The 21,992-nt window shown below is 35.0% G+C and overlaps 2 protein-coding genes across 2 annotated transcripts; both read right to left on the bottom strand.

Moving 5' to 3' along the window:
- Positions 1–1,940: 1,940 nt before the first annotated feature.
- On the bottom strand, positions 1,941–12,762 carry LOC136809435 (solute carrier family 35 member F4-like). The gene is made up of 6 exons (XM_067065967.1): positions 12,744–12,762; positions 5,610–5,695; positions 4,741–4,984; positions 4,090–4,321; positions 3,717–3,842; positions 1,941–2,862 (listed from the first exon to the last, which is right to left on the bottom strand). Exons 2-6 carry the CDS (start codon positions 5,674–5,676, stop codon positions 2,407–2,409), a joined length of 1,125 nt encoding a protein of 374 aa, XP_066922068.1. The 5' UTR covers positions 5,677–5,695; positions 12,744–12,762; the 3' UTR covers positions 1,941–2,406.
- Positions 12,763–14,885: 2,123 nt separating this feature from the next.
- On the bottom strand, positions 14,886–21,677 carry LOC136809434 (exostosin-1a-like). Its single transcript, XM_067065966.1, has 6 exons — positions 20,632–21,677; positions 19,608–19,929; positions 19,126–19,371; positions 18,170–18,355; positions 17,415–17,584; positions 14,886–16,804 (listed from the first exon to the last, which is right to left on the bottom strand). The coding sequence occupies exons 1-6, from the start codon at positions 21,597–21,599 to the stop codon at positions 16,450–16,452; spliced, it is 2,247 nt and encodes a 748-aa protein (XP_066922067.1). The 5' UTR covers positions 21,600–21,677; the 3' UTR covers positions 14,886–16,449.
- Between the last annotated feature and the right edge of the window lie 315 nt (positions 21,678–21,992).

The raw sequence follows: 21,992 nt of genomic DNA, 5'->3' as shown, positions 1-21,992 counted from the left end.
CAATAAAATTTACTCTCCTGGATAAAAAGAACAGATATTTCAAAAAATTCTACCGGTGGCTGCTCTTGAAAGTGCACTGTAAGGGTGTAAAATTTGAGAAAATACCAAATTTTGAGGCAAGATTTGAGAAATTTCAAAAGATTTTGACCTGAAAAGGGCAAAAAATTTCTAAACATTGCAGCACTATAACATAAGGGTCGATTTACAGCCAAATTTTTCCTGCACTGTTGTAAGGGTCAAATTTTAGATTTAGATTAGAGACCTGATTTTTGGCCGAACGTACGGTCGTTTTCAAAATCGAGTGACCCCCTGGGTGAGCTCTTACTGAAAACCACTCTCCCGCGGTAATTTCTATTTTTATAAGAACTCTTTATGTGTCCAAGGAAAGGCAGACGCTTGCTAGTCTATAATTCAAGACTAGACTTTTTCCGTCTCCGCTTTTCTTGTTCTTTCAGTAACTTCACCAGAACTTACGGGGTATCAAAATCAAAGCACAGATGGTTCATTTCATAATTTTTTATCTAAAGTATATAATTGCTATGTTTCGACATATCCATAAAATTGACAACTTGTATAATAAAGGTCACATAGACGTTGGTAACGTTGCTAAGTAAGAAAGGACCGCCTAAGTTGATAAACCGGATATAAACGATAAAGAAAGTTTGGCATTGAAAATAATTGCTTGTATGATGATAAGATCATATCATCATAAGTTTATCTTTTTGAAATTTATGAAGGTGTTTAATGTTTACTTCGTGCTATCCCGTTATTATTATATTCGTACACGGTTTTCTATTTATTAGAACAAATTGTAAAAAAAACTAGCTAGCTTAGGCCAGAAGCAGCTTATCTTCTGGGAGACCACATGTTATCCCTAAACTTATTACTACTTTATGGTTGGATGTGTTTTAAAATCTAGGAAAACATTTTGCCAAGATATACTTGTAAGATATTTGTTTGTTTTTTCCACGAAAGATGTTGTTGTTCTGAAACTTTCGAGGGTTACCTAGACAACAAAAACACGTTTGATGACTTTGGTTTTACCCCTGTCTTGTCAGAACACACCATTATTTCTAGCTGATATTAATTTTCGAAGAGCCTGACCGATGGGCACACGCTTGCTTATAAACCTTTACAAACCAATCCTCACTACAAAATATGATGCTTTTCCCCCAATACAATACAATACAATCCCCGTTGAATTTTCTGACTTGAAAATAAAAGAATTGAAACCCCCAGCAATAAAAAATCCCCGTCGAGTTTCAGTCCGTTATTTTTATCCCCACTTGCTAAAAAAATCCTACCGGGTCTGTGGTACAAGTAAAGGCCACAAACCATAAGCCACCAACCAAATAATTCTTACAAGTTACTGATATGACAAAACTGTATCTTTTTATTCAAACATATGTTATTGACCATCAGTTCTTTGTTTACTTGAGAGTACTGATGCTAAGTCCTGTTTTGTATATACTAAGGCTGGTAAAAAGCAAGCAAACTCTAGTTTCTACTGTCGCTAAACGTTGCTAAGGTTCTTGATGGGTTACTTTTGAAAAGACAAAGGACAAAAAAAAAGCCTGGCACATAATTTGTTTGTAGAGTGTCAACATTCAATAACGCTTCTCTTTGAGAAGGTCATAATGTTTACTTTTATACGATTCGTGACAAAAGTTCTTTTATAACAAATCTACAAACTAGCTTCAAGGAAAATTAAACACCTCTGCGCCACCTTAATAAGTAACTAACTTTAATAAAGTTGGTAAAAATGCGGGAAAATAAAGAACTATAACCCCTTAGTAAGTATTTTGAATGTTGGATTCGAATTCTATTGTCTTTGTCGAGTGCGATAGTGACTCGGCTTTTTTATTTATTTTTTCAAATAGCAAAATAACGTAACATTTTTACCTCCAAAGAAAGTTGTCATGAAAAGATGCAACATTTTATCAACATACATTATCAAGTATTTCACTGACACTGAAAAATTGCCATTTAAAAAATATACCTATGAGGATACGAAAGAAAATTGTAAGAAAAAAATACAAAGAAGTATTACAAATGCTTATTTACAAGAACCCAAAAACTCAGACAATTTTAAAATTTATTCCCCTGTAGAGGCGATGTATTACGCTGCGTATGTTGATATACACTCTGGCACAGAGTACGAAAACATCATCTCGAACAAAAGTCGATAATTTTCTGGAAGGAATCAATCCAGTCACAATAATAAAGAAAGCTGCAATCTTGAAATATTTTGCCAAACCAAAGAGAATACGTTTCAATATCTAGTATAAGTTGTCCGGAATAAAAGGCCGGATTGAAAATATTTCGATAAGTTTAACTTGGTACATACTTTAAAGCTTTATAAAATCTTTTTTGTCCATTAATTTCAAAATAAATACAAAGTCTAAATCATTCAAGGTCTTCTTCATCATTTCTTTTATTACATTTTTTGCAGCAAACTTCTCGTTCAAAATATTCAATTCTTGAAATAGGAATCAACAACAGCATGAATCCAGTTACAATGATAAAGAAAGCTGCGATCTTAAAAGCATCAAAATCCTCTCCACGGAAAATAGCATCTATGGCTGCATTCATGGGAACACCAATCAAATTACCAATAGATATGAACAGCGGATAGGTATAAGCGACACCAAAAATTAACAAGAAATTGAACATGAGACCTAATAGAGCAGTACCGATGAGAAGCTTCCATGGTAAAGCACTCCATATAAAATGCTCCCAACCAACATGCTTGAATATGAAAATGAAGTATGGTAAGATGAGGAGATTGGTTAACCCAATGTAGGTAACGATTACTGCTACTTGTCCGGTAGCCGGGAAACCAAATGAACGTTTGAATGCAACCTTTGGATTGAGAAAATTAAAATAGTACAATATAGACGATCTATTACCTTGTCGGCCCCTTTTTAAATCTGTCACGTTATTTTTTGTCTGAGGGATAATTTAAAACGTGCTAAAAGTAAATGTATGTGTTGTGTTCGAATTATACAGTGCCGTAGACACAAATTATATTTTAGGGGGCCCTATATGTTTAGTATCTAAGGAGGCCCCACCATAGTTGGGGCCGACGGGGCAGGAAAATTATCAAAAAAACAACAACACTATCTTCTTACATAGTTAGTAAATATACAGACAACGTTGACGAAATTTACAGACAACGTTGACGAAATTTACACCTTTTTCAAATAAACACCATAATCTGAAAAATGTTTTGGGGGGCCCAGGCCCCGCCCCCCTGGCTACGGCACTGTATATATAGACTATATTGACAGAAAGACCAAATTTAATGTATTATTCAATTTTACAACAACGCTAGCGTTGCTTATAGGTGTAAAGTTTTCGCTGAATAAGTGAAAAAACAAATTTGGAAAGCAGATTATTATTATTATTTTGACATTATCATCCTTCATACATGCTTTTCTTATAAGAACATTCAAAAGTTTTGAAGCCTTTGGATGTTCTTAACTTTTTGAGTTTTAAGCCTAAAAATGTTCTTATTATCGCCATTTTTGAGTATTTTTGTGTATTTTTCCCAATTTTTCTAAGGAATAAGGTCTTTTGGAGTCCAGAAAGCCTTAAAATGTTCTTAAGCTGTTCTTAACATTTTGGCCATCGAAGCCTTATGTTCTTATATAGTTTGTTCTTATAAAACAAACGTGTACCTAACGATAGCAAAGTAATGACTATAATGTTCTCACCTGAAAAATTGCAGCACACAAGGCAGCAATTGCGGTCAATATTACTCCAACAGTCGACGCATTCTGGAAGCCTTCACCGTGTCCCATTAAGACAATACCTCCAACTGATAATAGCACCGAAGTTAGCTAGAAAATAAAGTAGGGAAGCTAATTTTCTGCAGTTCGACTGAAAAAAAACATGTAAAATTTATGATAATCATGACATAGTTGGCAAATTCAAGAAATTTAAGCTAAAGAAAAATTGTTAAAATTATTACTGGCAAAAACCGAAATATCATAAACTCTTTCATCCGGAGAAATTTTTGTTTAAAGACGCTATGTTATACAAAATGTTGTACGATTGTGTCCCATTTAAAAGGAGCGCCGAACTTACCCGTGTAAAGAAAAATTTCTCTTTTAGAAATATGATAGACAATGCATAAACGAATGCACTTTGAGCTGAGAAAATTGACGCCACTGTGCTTGGATTCAACGATTTCAGTGCTCGATAGAACAAATAGTTTGCCAAAATACTAATGATGTTTAGAGGTAGCGCATAGATCAGCCCGAATTTGAGGAAACCACGAAGTGTTAATCCATCTGGACCAAATAATTCCATTGATTTACTGAAAGAAACAAAATTATCATGGAATATGGCATAAAAGATTTTATCCGTGAATTCGGTGTAGTGTGTCACTTTACATTAATGATTCTCATCGTTGCTAATAAATTTGCTCCGAAGTCTTTAAGATAAAACACTTCTTGTCTGAAGGCTTGAAATTTCAATGTGCAATCATTTGAATAATTGGAAAAATGACCTATTCACGATATATACGATATATACCCAACGGTTAATTTTTTTTGCAAAAGACGAATCGGCTGATTTTACGTCACTTACAACCAACCAGTTGTTGTGTCCGTGAAAGACATTGCAATTGTGCCTATCATGTATTCTCCAACGCTATGTAAATTTTTCACTTCAATAAAGAAAAAACCTCGATTTCCAGATTACCATAATGAGAATCTGAAGAAAAGGTATTCTTACTTCCAGTATTCACGCAACTTCTTTCTCCGTCCAACAAAAGCCAGCAATGACAGTGGAAAAATGACACATTGAAAACACATGACAAACCATGCAGTTAGGTAAGGAGCATCAAAATTGACATCATAAACACTTCGACCAAACTGTGTAGCTCCTGTCCATGAGATAGCGATCATGAAAACTAACACCAGGCCGATCGCTAGACGAAATGTTTCGTTCTTACAACCACATTTTCGAGCCTCGTCGTCTATGAAGAATTAACGTTTTTATAATGAACAAACTATGTAAGAAAACAAGGTTTCAATGACCAGACTATTAAATAACATTTTTATCAGCCTTTGTGGACTCATAAAATATAATCATAAGACAAAATGCTCCAGTGTTAACAGTGAATTCAAAATAAAGCCACTCAACACCTTTACTAGCAGTTTGAGCTTCAAGCCATTGCAAAAGATAAAATACAAATCTTAATTTTTCCCTTGCCCAAAGGGCTGTGATAAAAAATGACAAAATCTTCACTTCTACCTCATCTGAAGCTTTAAGTGCATGGTGTTAACATCTTTTAGTTTAAAGCCCAAAGGGCTAGAAAGGAATCTATTCAACTTTTCTTAAGCAAGAAAGAGTGTAGAGTGAAGCCTTAAGGTTAACCGCTTTTGGGATGACGTTATTAAATCTAGCACTTTCTTTGTTTTCACACTACATATTTTTCGAAATCTGGGGATGTGGATTTTACTTTCAATCTGGCATTTATATGAAAATCACATAGGACGCACGTTTTGGGTGGAAAACAAGTGGCTCATTGTGTGCTTTATTTAGTGGCTCTAAAACTCAATGGTGCTGTTAACATATCATGAAAAACGGAATATTCTTACCAGGTGGAGGTATAAGGTAGGGTGTGTCGTCCAATGAATCTGGTGATCTGCTGTGCTTCATTGACATTGTCTTTTCTGTTTGTGCCCTTAAAAGAAAAAGATACGAAAGGTGAAGCCAAGTAAAAAATGAATTATATACACTCTTTTTTTAAGAACAATTTTAGAACAAAATTGGCAATTACAATACAAAATATTGTAAAGAAACTGTTTTTCTAAACTTGCATAAAGGTCACAAAGTAGATCACCAAAGAGCCGAGCCTTGAGCTACTAAATTTTCAAGTAATTCAAAGTAAAGTAAAAATCGGGTACAAAGGCCAAAATTCTCCAAATTTGCCGTCTAAATAAGAGCAGGATAAGAACATATCAAAGTGCTATAAAGTAATACGAACAGCCGAGTCTCATAAAAAACTAGGTCAGCGTGTTTCAAACACACTGTTGGCGATCGCTTATTTCCGACAAAATCATCGGAGAAAGAACCTTTTGTAGTGTTCACTAAGAAATTAATTTTCACTTTGTCCATTTGTTTGTTTAGTCGTAGAAGGCAAGGTTTATTTCTTTACACCCTGCGATGCAGATCTGCCTCTGATAAATTATGGCAAGATTAGAGCAGCTAGACGATATTATAAAGTCGAGTAAAATGGTCGAGTGAACCTTACCTCTTTAAAACCTATTTTATCGTTTTTTTGTTACTACGGCCATGCAATTTCAATTCAGGACACTTATTTCACTATCAAAATCGTTGTAGTAAAAAACAAAATGTTTACGCATGCGTTTTAAAACAGCTGTGAAATTATTGTCTCGCTTAACGAAGTAAATCAATTTCAAAGCTCTAAGCATAATGTGGCATAATGAACATGGATAAATGAGACGAACATTGAAATGATAGGGGAATGACGTCATAAACAATACAAAAGTGATGAATACAATAGACTACTTAAGGCTGTTATACATTTTATTTGATCTGCAACTTTTGCCATTATTAGTCAGTACATAACACATGATCAAAGCAAAAGTAAAGCGTAGACCCTAGAGAAAAAAGTTACACTTTGAGGAAGGGGATGGGATATAGCCTGAAAAAAATTTAAAATCTCTCCTATTCAGACAAAATGTAAGGAAACTAATGAGTTTATAAAGGTAAGCGAGTCAAACATTTACTTTCGATTTCAAAAACGAGATTTGACTTGTATATCTACACTGTTAAAATCGCCCTCAGGCGATCGATTATTAGTTTTTATAAAAAAAACAAGTGTACAAAATTCAAAGGGTTTTAAATAACTAAAATGCTTCAGTTTTGCCCTACGAATAAAAACAGAATAAACCAGCCGAGGCTGGAAGGTCAGCCAAAAGAGCTAAGAGGGTTAAGGGTTAGAGGGTCAAAGGGGTTAGAGGGTCAAAGGGGTCAAAGGGATAATTTTGATGAGATGCGAGCAAATGTTAGATCAGCGTTCGATACAATTGCAATTAGCTGCCGGTTGAAAAATCCAGGAACCTCGCTCGTTTGGGATGTTAGTTAGTCTAGTGTAATTAAACTTTTTGTTCATTTTAGTCAGTTATAATACATTTTTTCTGTTGGGTGTAGACAATATCCATATCTGACCAAAGTGTTATACTACAAATAAATAAGAAAATTGCCAAAAAGTCAAACCCAAAATAAAGATACATGCCATAATTTTAGTGCAGAACCATTTTTAGTTTTCATTACATAGAAACTGTACTTTTTTTGTTTACTTGATAAAACCCCAATAACACTTTGTCGTAACTCTCTGCAGCTTCTTCTAAAAATTGTAACTGACTGCCATTAAGCTACAAACTTTAAGAAAACCGCAAACTCATGAAAAACATAGTTTTTGCCTATAGAAATGGATCAGTTATAAATATCTTTTAGCTGTTTCTCTTCTTAATTTTATTTTATTATTTAGTTTGTTTATGTGTTTGGAACTGCGGGTCGGTTTTAGATATTGCCTGAGGGAGACTGAGTGTTGGGTACCCGTAACATGTGTAAAGTCGCTTTGAACCCGGTCACAAATCCAGGACTTCAGGCATAGTTTTTGTTTTCTATTTATATATGTGTGTTGAGAGTTGTTATTTGGTGGTTTTGTGTTTTTCATTCTTTTAAATTGACCATCTCTCTTTTGTTTCAAAGTCAATCTTTCTTATTGTATTTTTCATCTGATATTGGAATGATTTCAAAAAAATAATAAATCAAAAAATGTATACTTCAAAAATACAAAAACATTCTTGTCATTTTAATTTAGATCTTTTTAAGCTGCTTATATATCAAATCTTTTCCTTTCCTTAAAATGACTGATATTACATCTTCAGTATGTATATAACTTTGTGAGAAATATTTTTATCCTTCATAAATTTCTAAAGCAGGAACAATTTTAGTCTGTATACTTTACTAAATTCCAATATATAACACCTTGTCACAGGGTTTGAAATAACGGTCGGACATGTAGTCCAGCAGAAAAACAATGATAAAACCATGCATAATTATTACAATATGCATGATACAGTAATTATGTATGGCTCTATCATTGTTTTTATGGCTGGAGTACATAATTATTCAACAGGACGTCCTTTTTTAAAAAAGGTCTATTCCATATCAATCGGTAGATACTCTACCTGCTGCCGTGGTACAGTAAGTCTGAAAGCTTTTCCGCTGCTTTACTGGATTCCCACTGTCAACCTCTGCACGCTCTGTGTTTACAAGTTTTCAAATCGAAGTAGCGAGCCGCGTGCTAAGGGAGAGTAAACCGAAAACCAGTTTATCCACGGTTGACGGTTTCTCAATTTTTTAATTCGGACAAGTCCACGCCGATTCCCTTTCAACAAGATGTAGCTGCTTCTTTAACAGAAAAATATTTTTGATCGACTGACCGGACGACCCACTTTTTAAAGTAGAAATGACGGGAACCAAACAATTTTTTGCGATACGCCTTATATAATATGACTGAAGCCACAACCTTGCCGATACACAGGACATTCCGGTGCAGTTTGCCAGGTGCGCAAATATATGGATAAATCACTGGACAAAAGTTCCGGTTTAGTGTCTGGTGTACTTTGTTTCCTCCGAGAGAAAAATGTACCAGACAGTCCGGTGTGCACTTTTGAAAATTTAATGAAGAAAATACCAGACAAAAGATAACGCCAGAATGTACGGTGTATCGGCAGGGTCGTCTGAAGCCAACGTCCAAGTCCAAAAAAACACGATTGCATCCAGTCTTTATCAAATTTAGACAGTAGCTGTACTTTTGTATGCTTTATCAAATTCCAATAGCATTATAACACCATCAATCCCCCCTCTAGAGGCAAACAAGAATAATATGTTTTTATTGCAAAAACTAGCTACAGAAAATTCAACATAAACAAAAACTTGAGCAAACGGCTTTAAACCTTCAAAAGATGTAGAAAAAGAATCCCCTTGATGAAAATAATGTGTTTGATTTGCCGAGTTAGAAAAATAAATGACAGAAATAGCTTGCAACAGACAAACAGATTCACACTGGAAATACTTTGGAACAACACTTTATCGGCTTGAGCCGCCATCTTGAAACACCACATTATGATCGTTAAAAACAACACACGCTAAAAGTACCCAAAAAGTTAACCCGATCGGAAGAAAGTTTAGAAATCAACGTGAGATCGGTAATCGGATTTCGAAAATCGGTTTTAAAAGTTTCAAAATTTTGATCCAGAGCTTCACCAGCGGGAAAAAAATCGCGGAACCGATTTGAAGGGTCACCGAGGCTGACCAATAAGAAAAATTTTAGGCTAAAAGTGCTAAAAACAATAGGAGCAGTCGATCCTTGACAAAAAGAGAATGTCAAAAATTTAATCAACAATGTCGGAGACGTATATATTGATGAGGAGACGATCACAAGCTGTAGCCTTCAAACAATAATGCCAATCATTAATGTAACAAAAATACAACTGCAGAATACACCTTTTAGACCATAGCCGCCAATTGCCGTGTAGACAGCTTTTTCACCCTAAACTCGATCCAATCCTTTTTTAACACCTTTTTCTATTGTCTATAGGTGCGAAAAAAGACTGGGACGGTCTTAGGGTGGTAAAACAGATACAAAAAAAAAAATCCCGCGAGGCAATTGGCGGCTACGGCCGAAAAGGTGTATTGAACCTTGGAAGGAGCAATTTTGAGACGACAAAAACCTGCACAAACTTGTAAAAAATCCTCTTTTTCAAATAAGTTAAATCTAGATACAGAGTCTGATGACAGACAAAAGATATTGGGTTACTAAGCAAAACTAATGCAACATGGAAGATTTCTCGGTTAGATTATCTCGTAATAATAAATTCATAAAGTTACAGTGAAAGGTCAATTTTTTTATGAGAAACGAGCTTATAATTTATATAACTATAAAAAAGTGCTCAGAACTATACTGGGCTTAACTTGATTTTACGACGAACCTTTTAAGTCAGAAAAAATAATTGACTGGAAAATGGCAAAATTTGCAAAAAGACACTTTGAAAAATTCTTTTCATACCTTAAAGTGAGGATGGATGAACTAAATTCAGTTTTTTTACACCTTGAAATTTTAAAATAACTTTTTACCCCCTAGAATAAATGAAAAAAGCAATCCTTTATCTCCCCTGGAAGTTCATTTCAGATTAGGCCCTGGAAAAAGTTCCTCCACCTCCTGTATGGATATAAAATGGAATGGCCCATTTAGAGTTGATTGTGTAGAAATCAAGTTAAATCCTTTTTTTGACCAACCTGGATTTTCAACCTCGTTTTACTGACCACCCTGGATTTTCGACCTCGTTTTACTGAGCACGCTGTATTTCTGTATTTTTTTACACTCTAAAAACCAGACCCGCTGGATTTTTTATTTTCCAGACCACCCTGGCCGTCACATCTCCTCAATATAGGGGGTACAGACTATTTCTAGAATAACCCATTAAAAAGATTAAAAAGGAACTGTTTTTCTAAACTTACATAAGGGTCAGAAAGCAGATCACCATTGCCCTTTAACGTCAGGATTAACTGATGAAGTCTCAAATCTGCCTGAAGTAAGCATAAAATTTCATATCCTAAGAACACGTGATCAAACACGTGATCAAATAGGACCCAGGGTTTTTTAAAACACTTTATCATGTCTGTATAACAAGAAAATAACTTATTTAGTTGCTGATAGTATCTACATAATGGTTCAAAAATATTCTGTTACTTCGCCCTCTGAAGCACAACTTGGCTTTGCACTGAATACCTATAATCATCGGCAAAAAAAAAGGAATATCGCTACAAATTTTAATCGAAATATTCGATTAGATAAAGTAGCAAGCCCTAAAATGTCATTCTCGCATGAACTTTAAATTTAGCAAAATGCTAAAATACCCAGAAATGTCAACGTATTCTGACCATGATTGTAGCGCATTGTCAGTGCTTAGCTTTACTGAGTAGATAAATATTTCACGACTCAGAGTTCGTATCTACAATAACTTTGGTGAGAGAACTTATTCCTTCAAAAATACTCAAATTAGAGAACTATTTTGCAGGAAAAAAAACAAGTCGACATAAAAACCTAGACGTGTACCTAGACTTTAACATACACGAAACACGCAAAGCCAAAGTCCATGAGAGTTAAGATGATGTTATTTTAGAGAAATGTATGGCAAATATCATATTACACACATAAAACAAATGACAGGAAATGTATCAAGTAAAATCTTGTAAAGTAAACATTTTAGATGCTGTAGAAATTTACACAACGTGTATTTCACAAAATCTTGTTGCAACAGATCCTACAAGTTTTTTATATGAACAAACTTTATAAGAACAAACTATGTAAGTTCATAAGGCTTCGATAGCCAAAATGCTAAGAACAAGTTAAGAACATTTTAAGGCTTTGCGGACTCGAAAACACCCGATTCTTTAGGAAAATGGGTCAAAATGGTCACAAAATGGAGAAAATAAGAACATTTTAAGAACATTTTTAGGGTTAAAATCCAAAAAGTTAAGAACATCTGAAGGCTTCAAAAATTTAGAATGTTCATATGAAAAAAACGTGTATCCTCTGAAAAGAAATCGAATACTGCAATAATAACATGAAGTTTGAGAAATCCAGGGAAAACAGTAGCGCCCTCTCCTTGGGGGGGGGGATCCAAGTAACCAAAACTGGGACCTTGTCAGATACACATCTTGAAAATTAGTAGATTTGGGACGATGTCAGATATCTTTAGAGCCTAAAAAAGGAACCATGGCTCAATTTTGCCTAAATCCCCCAGGCGCCCTCCCCTAATCTCGGGTAGACAGCTAGAGAAAAGGGAGCCTTCAGGTAGCCCTCGACTGGGTCCCGCAATTTCTTACCGTAATTCTTCGAATAAACTCCCCGGGCGTTTATCAAATTTTCTTGTTTTTTGGAAGTCTCTTAGAGGGGGGGGGGGCGTTTATCCGAAGGGGGTGTTCATTGTTTTATTGTCCTTTATGGAGGAGTATTTATTCGATGGGGGGAGGGTTGTTTAAAAGAAGGGGTCGTTTATTCGAAGTTATACAGTAATTCTTTATATCATGACAAAATATGAAAAAAAGTCATTGCGCTCTCAAACTTGTTAGAACAGATTCTAGCCTCTGAAAAAAATGATACTGCAATGATCATGAGAACAACATAAATTTTGTAAAAGAAACGCTCATACTATTTGAAGTATCTCCGTTTGAAAGATGATTCAGAATGCATAGTGGGCAACACCCCTCCAACGCCTACCTAAAAAAATTCACCCCCACCTGCATAGGTTTACCCCCACTTAAAAATCGAGGACTACTTAAACGCCACCTTCTTGGGCAACCCTACTTGAATTTATAAAACCTTCCAACCCCCACTTGAAAAATCCAATTTCATCTTTCTTTCAAAATTTTTCCTATCTTTTAAGTGAGGGTGGACGAACTAAAATCATTCTGAAACCCCTGGAAATTTAAAAACAAGTTTTTACCCCCTGGAAAAATAGAAAACCACTCCTTTAGACCCCCTGGAAATTCTACTCGGATTACCCCCTGGAAATGTTCGTCAACCCCTTGTATGGAAATAAAATAGAATGGCCCAATGGAAGTATTCATGACTAAATGATGAAATATGAAAAAGTCACTGGGGGGGGGGCTCAAAGGAATGTACTGACCGTAATTCTTCTTTCAACGGTGAAAATCAACAACATATTGAATAATTCTAGACAAAAAAAGTTAAAAATATACTGAAAATTGACAAACAAATAAAGGAAAGATAAAATTAATTACCTCAGTTGTGGCACTGCTTATAACAAAAGATGTAACATCTGAGATTGATCAATGCCTTGTTATCTTTTGTTTTGATATTGATTTCCTTCAAGTTTTAATATTTTTGTTTTGATTTCTCTTTTTTAATCTAGAAAATAAAAATAGCAAATGTAACAAGGAAAATGCACCAACACGACAGACCTATCATAACAGACATTGTTGCTGTGTTTAAGACATGAAATCTGAAAAAAAATTGCACCTTAAAGTTCGGGGGGGGGGGGCAGCTGGGCAAAAGGACCGACAGGTATGTGCGGGTCCTATAGGTACCTTTTCCAATATGTTAAAAATGCACTGTAAGGGTCGGAAAAACTAGAGATGCACTGTAAGTGTAGAAATTTCAGATAGTTCTGGAGAAATCTACATATTTTGACCAAAAATGCTAGAATTTCGACCATTTTTTGCACGAAAGGGATCGAAAATTTTGGGGAAAATGCAATTTAAGGGTATGATTTTCACTGATTTTTGCTGCACTGTAAGGGCGCAATTTTAAAAGCCAATTTTTGGCCCGCACATACCGTCAGTCCACAAACCCAGTGCCCCCCCCCCCCGGGAGTTCGACCAAGAATGTTCAATGTGGTGAAGTGTTTTAAAAATGTTGTAATATTCATTGGCTACCTTACAGAACACGTCCCTTCATATAAACAAAACAAAGGGAGTAGTTAATTTCCTTCATGATGGATATTAATGTTGTCCTAACTTTCAATACAAGCTTTTTTTATAAGAATACATTTTATAAGAATGTCAATGGTGGAAATGGCCAAAAAATTAAGAATAATGCTAAAAATATCACCATCATGGAATTTTGCTACTCAAGCTAAGAATGTTATTTTTAGAGCACTTTCAATTATAAATTGTCAATTACCCCCAAATAAGGCTCACTCAAAAATTCCATTTTATGCTTGAGACGTATGTACTAAATGTTTAATCTAGTCTGAATTAGGATCCTAACCTAAGAATGTTGTAAGAATATTTTAGAATGATTTTCCATAAAAAGTTAAGAATATCCATGATGAAATAGATTTACACCATTCTTATAAAAAACGTGTAAAAGCCTTATTTCTGGCTGCAAAAGAACGAATCTTCATAAACTACTAACCGCTTTTTCAAAATTAACGACTATAATTAAAAAAGAAAGCAAACAAAGAACATAATTTGAAGAAATATTTCAGTAATCATTTGCTGAGCAGGAAGGAGAGCTTCTGAAAGTCCAAAATACCGAAATACCAGCGATTCTTTCATAAAAAATTTCTCATATACCGGTCAAAAATATTCCGACGAGAACCGGTCATTGTACCGTCAAGTACCGGAAATCCGGTCAATACCAGATTCTCAGACCCCACCCCCAAACAGGAACCTCTTGGTATACAAGCTTTGTTCAAGCCAGATCAAAAGTGAAAAGATTGCTTGCGGGACCATTAAACCGCAAAAAAAACTAAATACAAAATTCCAAATATTTATTGTTATAAATTATATGTTTTTGTAATCACTAAATATAAAGATTTTTTACACAAAAAAATTATTTTAAATTTTCTAGCATTTACATTATACAAACATACTTTTATTTCAATATAAAATTCAACAAAATATTAACGATATGTGCATTTATGGCTCAATACTGTATATGGCAGGGGCATGATAGATAGATACCACGTTGACGCGCTAGACCACTTTGCCATCGCTTCTCAACACAGTAAATACACACAGTAAAAAATAATGGGAGAATTTCGTCAAAGTTAAGTGTTATCAGGGATGCTAAAATGACTAAAAAATCAGTGAAATAATCTGTAAAATGTCTCCTCCCACAGTGGCACACAACGTTGGTTCAACGTTTATAAAATGTTCACAACGTTTTTTCCATATGGTAGGCCCTCCCCAGCGGTAACTTTGATCACGATATCACGCAATTTTTTGTCTCACGAACACAAAAATCAGAAAAAAAGTCACTTGAAAAAGTCCAAATCAAGTAACACGGCTTAAAGACTTTTCAAATCACGATCACGTTTTGACCTCTCATTACGCAATCACGAAAAAAAAAATTCCAAATTACGTTATCATGCTACAAAAAAGTCCCTATCACGTCATCACGCAAACCGCTTGGGGGCCTCATATGGCGTTTTTCGAACGTTGAAACGACGTTGTGTGCCAGCTGTGTTTCTTCATATTCATTCATATCATTGGAATATTGTAAAAGATTTTCATAGTTACAAATGAAATTTAGAACAGACACTGCTTTAGTTTTTAGTTAAGCCACAAATTACCCTAAAATTAACCGAGGCAGTAAAATGCACAAACTAAAAAGAAAAAGGTTAAAAAAAGCTAAAAATATTTCAAAATAAAAAAAACTTATCAAACATAAACAAAAGGTAAAAAACGCAATGAAATTCAGCCAAAAAGCTTTTTAAGATAAGAAAAGATATTAAAAAAAAGTGTTATCTTATAAAAAATTGCTTTGTAATAAATAAAACGTGTACTGCATGAAAATCAATGAAAATAATCAATAATTATTATTTATGATTAGTGCATTTACGTCCTAGCCATTCCTTTTTCGCACATACGGAACCCCATAATTTGAAATCGTCAGATCTTCTTTTCCCAAAGATTTAATTAGCCAGTATTTGGAAGTTTTGCTATGGACTTTTTGGACTGGCATCCATTTCTAACTAGTTTGTATGGTTTTTTGATTTGTTTTCGGCGCCATACCAACGTATGCGCGGGACGTCGTGTGTAATATTAAAAAAGTATATCACGGCCGTCCGTCAGGGTTAATAAAAAAGGGGTCCCCATATAAACACTTAGACCTAAAGCCACGTGATTATCTGAAATGATTAAGAGTGAAATGAAATTTGTCCAAAATGCTTTAAAAAACCTCTTTCCTTTTCATAAACTATCATCTTACATCTTGTTGCAGCATAGGCCATTCCACAGTCGAAATGAATCATGGGTGATCAGGACCACCGCATTTTGATAACGACATTCTCCTCCGTTATTGATGTAGATTGGAGTGTAATCAGTCCTGGTTACAAGTAGGGGTACTTAGAAAAATGGAGGTACGGTATGTGCCGCCCTTAAGGGTACCTTTTTTGGATTTCGAAAGTCCCGCTCAGGTTAGGAAAAATTAGAAAATCAAAATTCTGTCCCACTAAGGGAGAATTTCAGCTTTATACCCCCGGAAAGATAGAAATTTGGTCAAAATTGGTCAAATTTGTCCGTAAAATTTCCCTTTGTTTTCTGCTTTTTAGTCCCGGTAAGGGTCCAGGGTCGAAAGTCAGGCGGTAGCCCCCCGTCAGCTCGCAACCCTATTACCCCCATTACCATAGAATCGTATCGACTGGAGTGGCCTTAAGACAACCAACATTCCGTATTCCTGATATTCATGACGTAATGTTTTTATACGGAAGCACCCAAAAAATAGGCCGGGTGTTTGCCACTAATTTTGAATTTAAACAATTAAACTAGTGGCAAACGCCCGGCTATTTTGGGTGCTTCTGTATAAAACATTGCGTCATGAGTATCACGAATTGGTCTGACAAGATGGTACCCTTGTTTCTACGACTACGATTCCAACTTCTTGTATTTCTTCCTGACAATAGATACAGGATCTTTGTACAACACCGGGTTCATGGCAACCTTTGACCACACCAACGGTACATGACCAAACACATTCACCAGCATATCAAAACACTTCTGCATGGTTGCAAAGTGTGATTCTGGTGTGAAAGTTGATCCAAGTCTTTCTTTGGTGACACTACCAGGTTTAAAATGTGAGGAAGTGGTGACTTTGATTGGAGACTTGTTGGTCAATGAACTGATCAGGAAATTCATGGTGAGTGACTCACAGGTTGAGTGTTGATTTACCATCTCTTGGAGTTGGTTTGGTAATCGTTTTGAATAGTGGTGGCTGTAATATCTGGAGAATGAAGAATAAGGGTATGTGAAAGACAAATATTTTTATTTCAAATTTCGGTAATATTGGCAGTTTTTGCTATGAAATTCTTATTTCCATAATAAAGAGGATTGGCTCGAAGATGATTTGTTGAGTGTTGATCAAAGAAAAAAAAGGTTTTAAGAAGGACCAAAAATATTTACTAATTGTAATTATACCAACAAAGTACGTTTCAGAATAAATTGAATAAGAGATTTTAGTTTAATAGGATACGTGAGACGATAGCGTGTTTCTGTTGAACTATACACCTTTTCAACCGTAGCCGCCAATTGCCACGCGGACATTTTTTAGTCCGTTTTATCACCCTAAAACCAGTCCCAGTCCCAGTTCCAGTCTAAAGAGTCTAAATTCTAAAGACAATAGAAAAAGGTGTTAAAAAACGGATTGGATCGAGTTTAGGGTGGTAAAACGGACAATAAAATGCCCGCGCGGAAATTGGAGGTCACGGTCGAAAAGGTGTATTGGTGTAGAATTACTTGCTTACAAGTGTATTGCGTTACCTCCTAGCCTTATGTACAGGAGGTCTCTCTTCTCAAGGAAAATAAGAAGATGAACTTTTCAGAAATCATCAAACCTATGAAAAACTGCATTTGATGTTTGGATGATAGAATAACTGTTCATCTTTTTACTGGTGTATGTCCAACTTGGTTCAGAATTGCTCGTTGTGTCGTAGATATGTGAACGTGCTGTAAATCCTACAAGACGATCCGGGTTAGACAGCCACACTGAGAAAGCAAAATCAATCTAAAAAAGATGACAAAAATTTATATGTACCAAAGAAATAAATTTTCTTCAAATTTTTATACCACTCGTGGCGTTCTAAATAGATTTAGAGCTTCGTGTTATCACATCTTTTTATTAACAATGTGTGCAATAGTTTTTCGATTCTTTCAGTGTGAATGCGAGACCTGTCTCGAAGAATAGGCTCACTCCAGCCAACAGTTTTCTGAGAGAAGAGTGATTTAGGCAAAAAAGGATGAGGCAAGCGCAAATCCCCGGTGGTATTGAAATAATGGAATCAAGAAAAATAGGCATTTGAATTAAAACGATGATAAAGACACTTTTTGAGTTTTAAGCCTCAAAAATATTATTGGAATGTTCTTATAAGAAATAAATTAATTTATATTTAAAAAATAAATTTACAGTTTTTTTGTGCGACTTCCTTTAAAAAATTGTTGTTTTACAGTACAAAAAGCATTAAAATGTTTTAACTTATTCTTAACTTTTGGCCATCGTAGCATCATGTTCTCATTCTAGTCTCTTCTTATAAAAAATCGTGTATGAAAGAGGCAAATGTACGTTTTCCCCAACAAAAAATTCTTCAGTTACCTCAGCATCGTTCACGATGACATCTTCATCGAAAGAGAAGATGGCATCCGTTTTTATCAGTTCCATGTTAATGTATCTTGCATTCATAGAACGTTTAGGTGGGTGCACTACTCGCAAGCTGACTTTCGTCTTTGGCCATTTGTTTCTTGATGGCACCGCCGAGCTGGATAACCAAATAACGAGAATCTGAAGATGAGAACAGAATATAGGTTTTGTTTTGTAATTACCGTAGCGTCAGAAAATGGACTTTTCCAGAAATAGTCCGTGTAATCCTCCTGTTGACGGGGTTAACGATTTTTGTTCAAAAGTGGATATCCAGGGGGTTAAGAGTCTTTTCAACTAAAAAATACGATATCCAGGGGTAAGCATCTTTATAAGAGATGATATCCAGGGGGTTGAGCATATTTTTAAGAGTGGATATCCAGGGGTCTTTACTAATAAAGTAGGATATCCAGGGGGTTCGATGCTTCAAAAAATCAATATCCTCAACAGTGGGGGTAAATTTTTTTCTGGAAAAGCCCAATTTGATTAATTTTTGCCGACTATTACTTGGTGAAAACTATTCGCGTGACGAAGTGATTAGCAAGGCACAAAATCCTTCGCCGACAATTTCTTCATCAATGAACTTTCTACCGATAGGATACATTCAAAGGAACTGTTGTTATAGACAAGTGATGATAAAGCACAAATTATACAACAAAGTGTTAACTTTGACAAAAAGGATCATACAAAATAGGTCCTATCGGCGGTAGTGTAGCCAATATATAATTATTTGGTCCGACGGTGTGCCTGACGAACACTCCACTTTAAAAATATCAAAATTTTATTTTCTTAGCCATACTAAGAACACAAAGAACAATCAAAGCCTCAAATTTCGGAAATTACAAAGAAAACATTGATTGTTGAAAATTACCGAAATTTCAAACAGCATTTGTTCTTATACAAATAGGACAAACCTGATCTACATATTTGGACATATTTATTGACTGAATAAGTCTGAATAATGCTGCAGAAGAACGATGTATGGTGGACACTGCCAAGATTATAGCTGTGAATCTTTGCACGTCATTGGAGAGGGATCCATAAAATGGGAGACGAGAAACAGAGCTGGAAAAACTTGTATCGACTTTGAGAGCTCCAGGCATTTGATTCCAAATCCTGTAAGGTCTCTTAAAATCTTGGATGACTCTTTCGCGCACTTCCTAAAAGAGCAAAGGAATTACAAACTGAAAAGAGACGATTAATGTCTTAATTTCCTACACTCCGTTACCTAATAGGCGTCCCCCTGCTAATTAATTTTTCGAAAATTTTCCATACAGGACATTCTTATTTTAGCCTCCACTTATTAATTTTTGGGAAAAAGTTTTGGAAAATTCCCTCTTGTGCTCAAATTCTTTGCCAAGGGTAAAAAAAAAGAAATTACAAATACTGAACATACCTCAAGCATTGTTTCTAAAATTGAAGTCACAGAAGAAAAATAAGTTTGATAAACAAACAGCGTCTGTTGTCTCATTGACAAAATCATTTGCTCCGATAACCCTTCAATGATTGTTGGCAACTGCAATAAAGTTCTCTCATCAATGTTTAAACTGAATTTGGACCAATCAATTAAGTCTTTGAATGGTAAATCCCATCCATTACTTAGAAGAACTGGTATGCATCCAAACTTCATGGATTCTAAGAATCTGAACGATCCAAGACGACGTCCACGTGGTATCAAACAGAATGTGGAATTCCTCAGTAACTCATTGTAGTCGTATCTAAAACACAAAATTGAGAATAATATGAAAGTTTTTCTTACACATTTTTTTATAAGAACATCCAAAAATTTTTGAGGCCTACGGATGTTCTCAACTTTTTGAGTTATCAGCCTAAAAATGTTCTTAACATGTTCTAATTTTTCACCATTTTTTGATCATTTTTGTCCATTTTCCTAAGAAATAGGGTGCTTTAAAGCCTTAAAATGTTCTTAACTTTTTCTTAACATTTTGGTCATGGAAGCCTTATGTTCTTATATAGTTTGTTCTTATAAAAAAAACGTGTATACAAATTAATAAAGTGAATGGTGATAATTTTAAACCCTGAATTAAACTAAATCAGAAAAAACCTTCATCGGGTGTAACCCAAAGTTCTAATACGTAATAGGGAATTCATGAATACATAGTTTCCTTTCCCCTAAATTTAGGCGGGAGGGGATCTTCAAATTCTCAGAAAACCCTGTAAGGGGGGGGGGGTTCGAAAAAGCCTCAATTAATAGGGAAAGCCTTTATTTATGAAATATAAAATCATTATGCCAATTCACAGGTTAACTATTTAAAAAATGTCAAACACCTCTGTTTAATTGAGGAGATATCACGTTGTTGATTATTTTTTAATACAAAGAAATTAGAGAAAGCTTAAGACACATTTGTCATAAACCAACTTGAATCTTTTGTCTTGTAATAGGACCAAAATTTTCTCACCTATCATATTCCTCATTATCTGTGTCACATCGCTCATCCTTGTATTTCTCCCAACCTTTACCATGTCTACAGGTGGTCAACAAAACAAATTTCTTATTTCTGATCAAATATAAACTATTCCTACTCATTGATCCGATTCCATACAAATACCGTTTTCCTTTGAATGACATCAAATATTTCCGGTGTAACGGAAGTAATGTTACATCTTTGTCTAGTATTGGAATCGATTTGATTGGATAGTCTTTTGGTATTAACGGGATGCTGATATCATATCCTTTGCGTATACCATGTAAGGAAGATGAAGCTCTAGCAATCATGGCTTTTCCCAATTGAAACGAAGCTGTATCAAGATAATCAGGCCACGTGCCAGAAAAAAACACAATCACTATATGATTTTGACCGTTGTTCCAATTTGGTAATTTCTTGAGTTTTGAATTCATCTTTTTGATAAAATTAGTGCTAATAACGTCTCTGTCGTGTGTGTCATAAGATAAAATAGATATACAAGCTTCATTTGGGTCATCAGTATAATAAAGACTGGATCTCAAGATTGTTAGAATATTTCTGTATACTGGCGATACTGGAATCCCTTCAATGTCGGGGTGGACGTAAACAGAGAAACCATTTCTACACTTGTTAAAATCAAAACATTTTGATAGGCGAATGCATTTCGAGTCATATTCTTGGAAACTATGTGTCACCTCATCTTTAATAGTAAAACTCTTTGAGTTAAAGTCATTGTATTGAAATTGTTTGTTTGATATGCTTTTGATAGCTTCATTATTCCATTGATAGTTAGATAAGATGGTATCCTTTTTGATAGCTAGCAAGTCCTGTTGGTAGGTAATATGGGGACGATTCTTGAAATTATATATCCAAACCAGTAAGAATAATAGTAAAACAGTCAACAGAATGAATGTACAGACTTGAATTTTTCTTCGACTTCCAATCCGATTGCGAGAGACCATTTATACTGTTTGATTGATACCAGCTGGCAATAGATCTTTCCCATACCACTAGTGATATTATGCTAAATGACTTTTTTTTCTTCTGGAAAATAGTGGAATTTTAAATGTATTCAAAAACAATTAATTGGGTCGTAACGTCATCAAAATAGTAATAATAAGGTGAGTTTATAGCTTTGAGTAGTCTACACATTAGACAGCTCTAGACTCTTAGGCCTCAAATACTCTCTGCTATGGACGGGCACTAATGACCCCAACTGGGTCAACCAAAGATGATTGGCTTAGGTTTCGAAACTCTCTTTTGTTTCATTAAAACCTAAGTGCACATGCGATGTATACAGAAAAATTTAATATTCAAAACAAGATTAGTGTGAATTTCCTGAAGAGTAGGAGTTT

Source organism: Clytia hemisphaerica, unplaced genomic scaffold, assembly GCF_902728285.1.
Source record: "Clytia hemisphaerica strain Z4C2 unplaced genomic scaffold, Clytia hemisphaerica genome assembly, whole genome shotgun sequence".
Classification (NCBI taxonomy): Eukaryota; Metazoa; Cnidaria; class Hydrozoa; order Leptothecata; family Clytiidae; genus Clytia; species Clytia hemisphaerica.
This window is presented reverse-complemented; position numbering and strand designations above follow the sequence as displayed.

Excerpts from the sequence above, each read along its gene's own strand:
- LOC136809435 (XM_067065967.1), bottom strand. The coding sequence starts at position 5,676 with ATGTCAATGAAGCACAGCAGATCACCAGATTCATTGGACGACACACCC. Across the intron at positions 4,985-5,609 it reads CTACCTTATACCTCCACCTG|ACGACGAGGCTCGAAAATGT; the intron begins GTAAGAATATTC and ends AATTCTTCATAG. Across the intron at positions 4,322-4,740 it reads AAGTTGCGTGAATACTGGAA|TAAATCAATGGAATTATTTG; the intron begins GTAAGAATACCT and ends TGTTTCTTTCAG.
- LOC136809434 (XM_067065966.1), bottom strand. The coding sequence starts at position 21,599 with ATGGTCTCTCGCAATCGGATTGGAAGTCGAAGAAAAATTCAAGTCTGT. Across the intron at positions 19,930-20,631 it reads GATAATGAGGAATATGATAG|ATACGACTACAATGAGTTAC; the intron begins GTGAGAAAATTT and ends TTTGTGTTTTAG. Across the intron at positions 18,356-19,125 it reads TGTCCAAATATGTAGATCAG|ATTCTCGTTATTTGGTTATC; the intron begins GTTTGTCCTATT and ends TCTCATCTTCAG.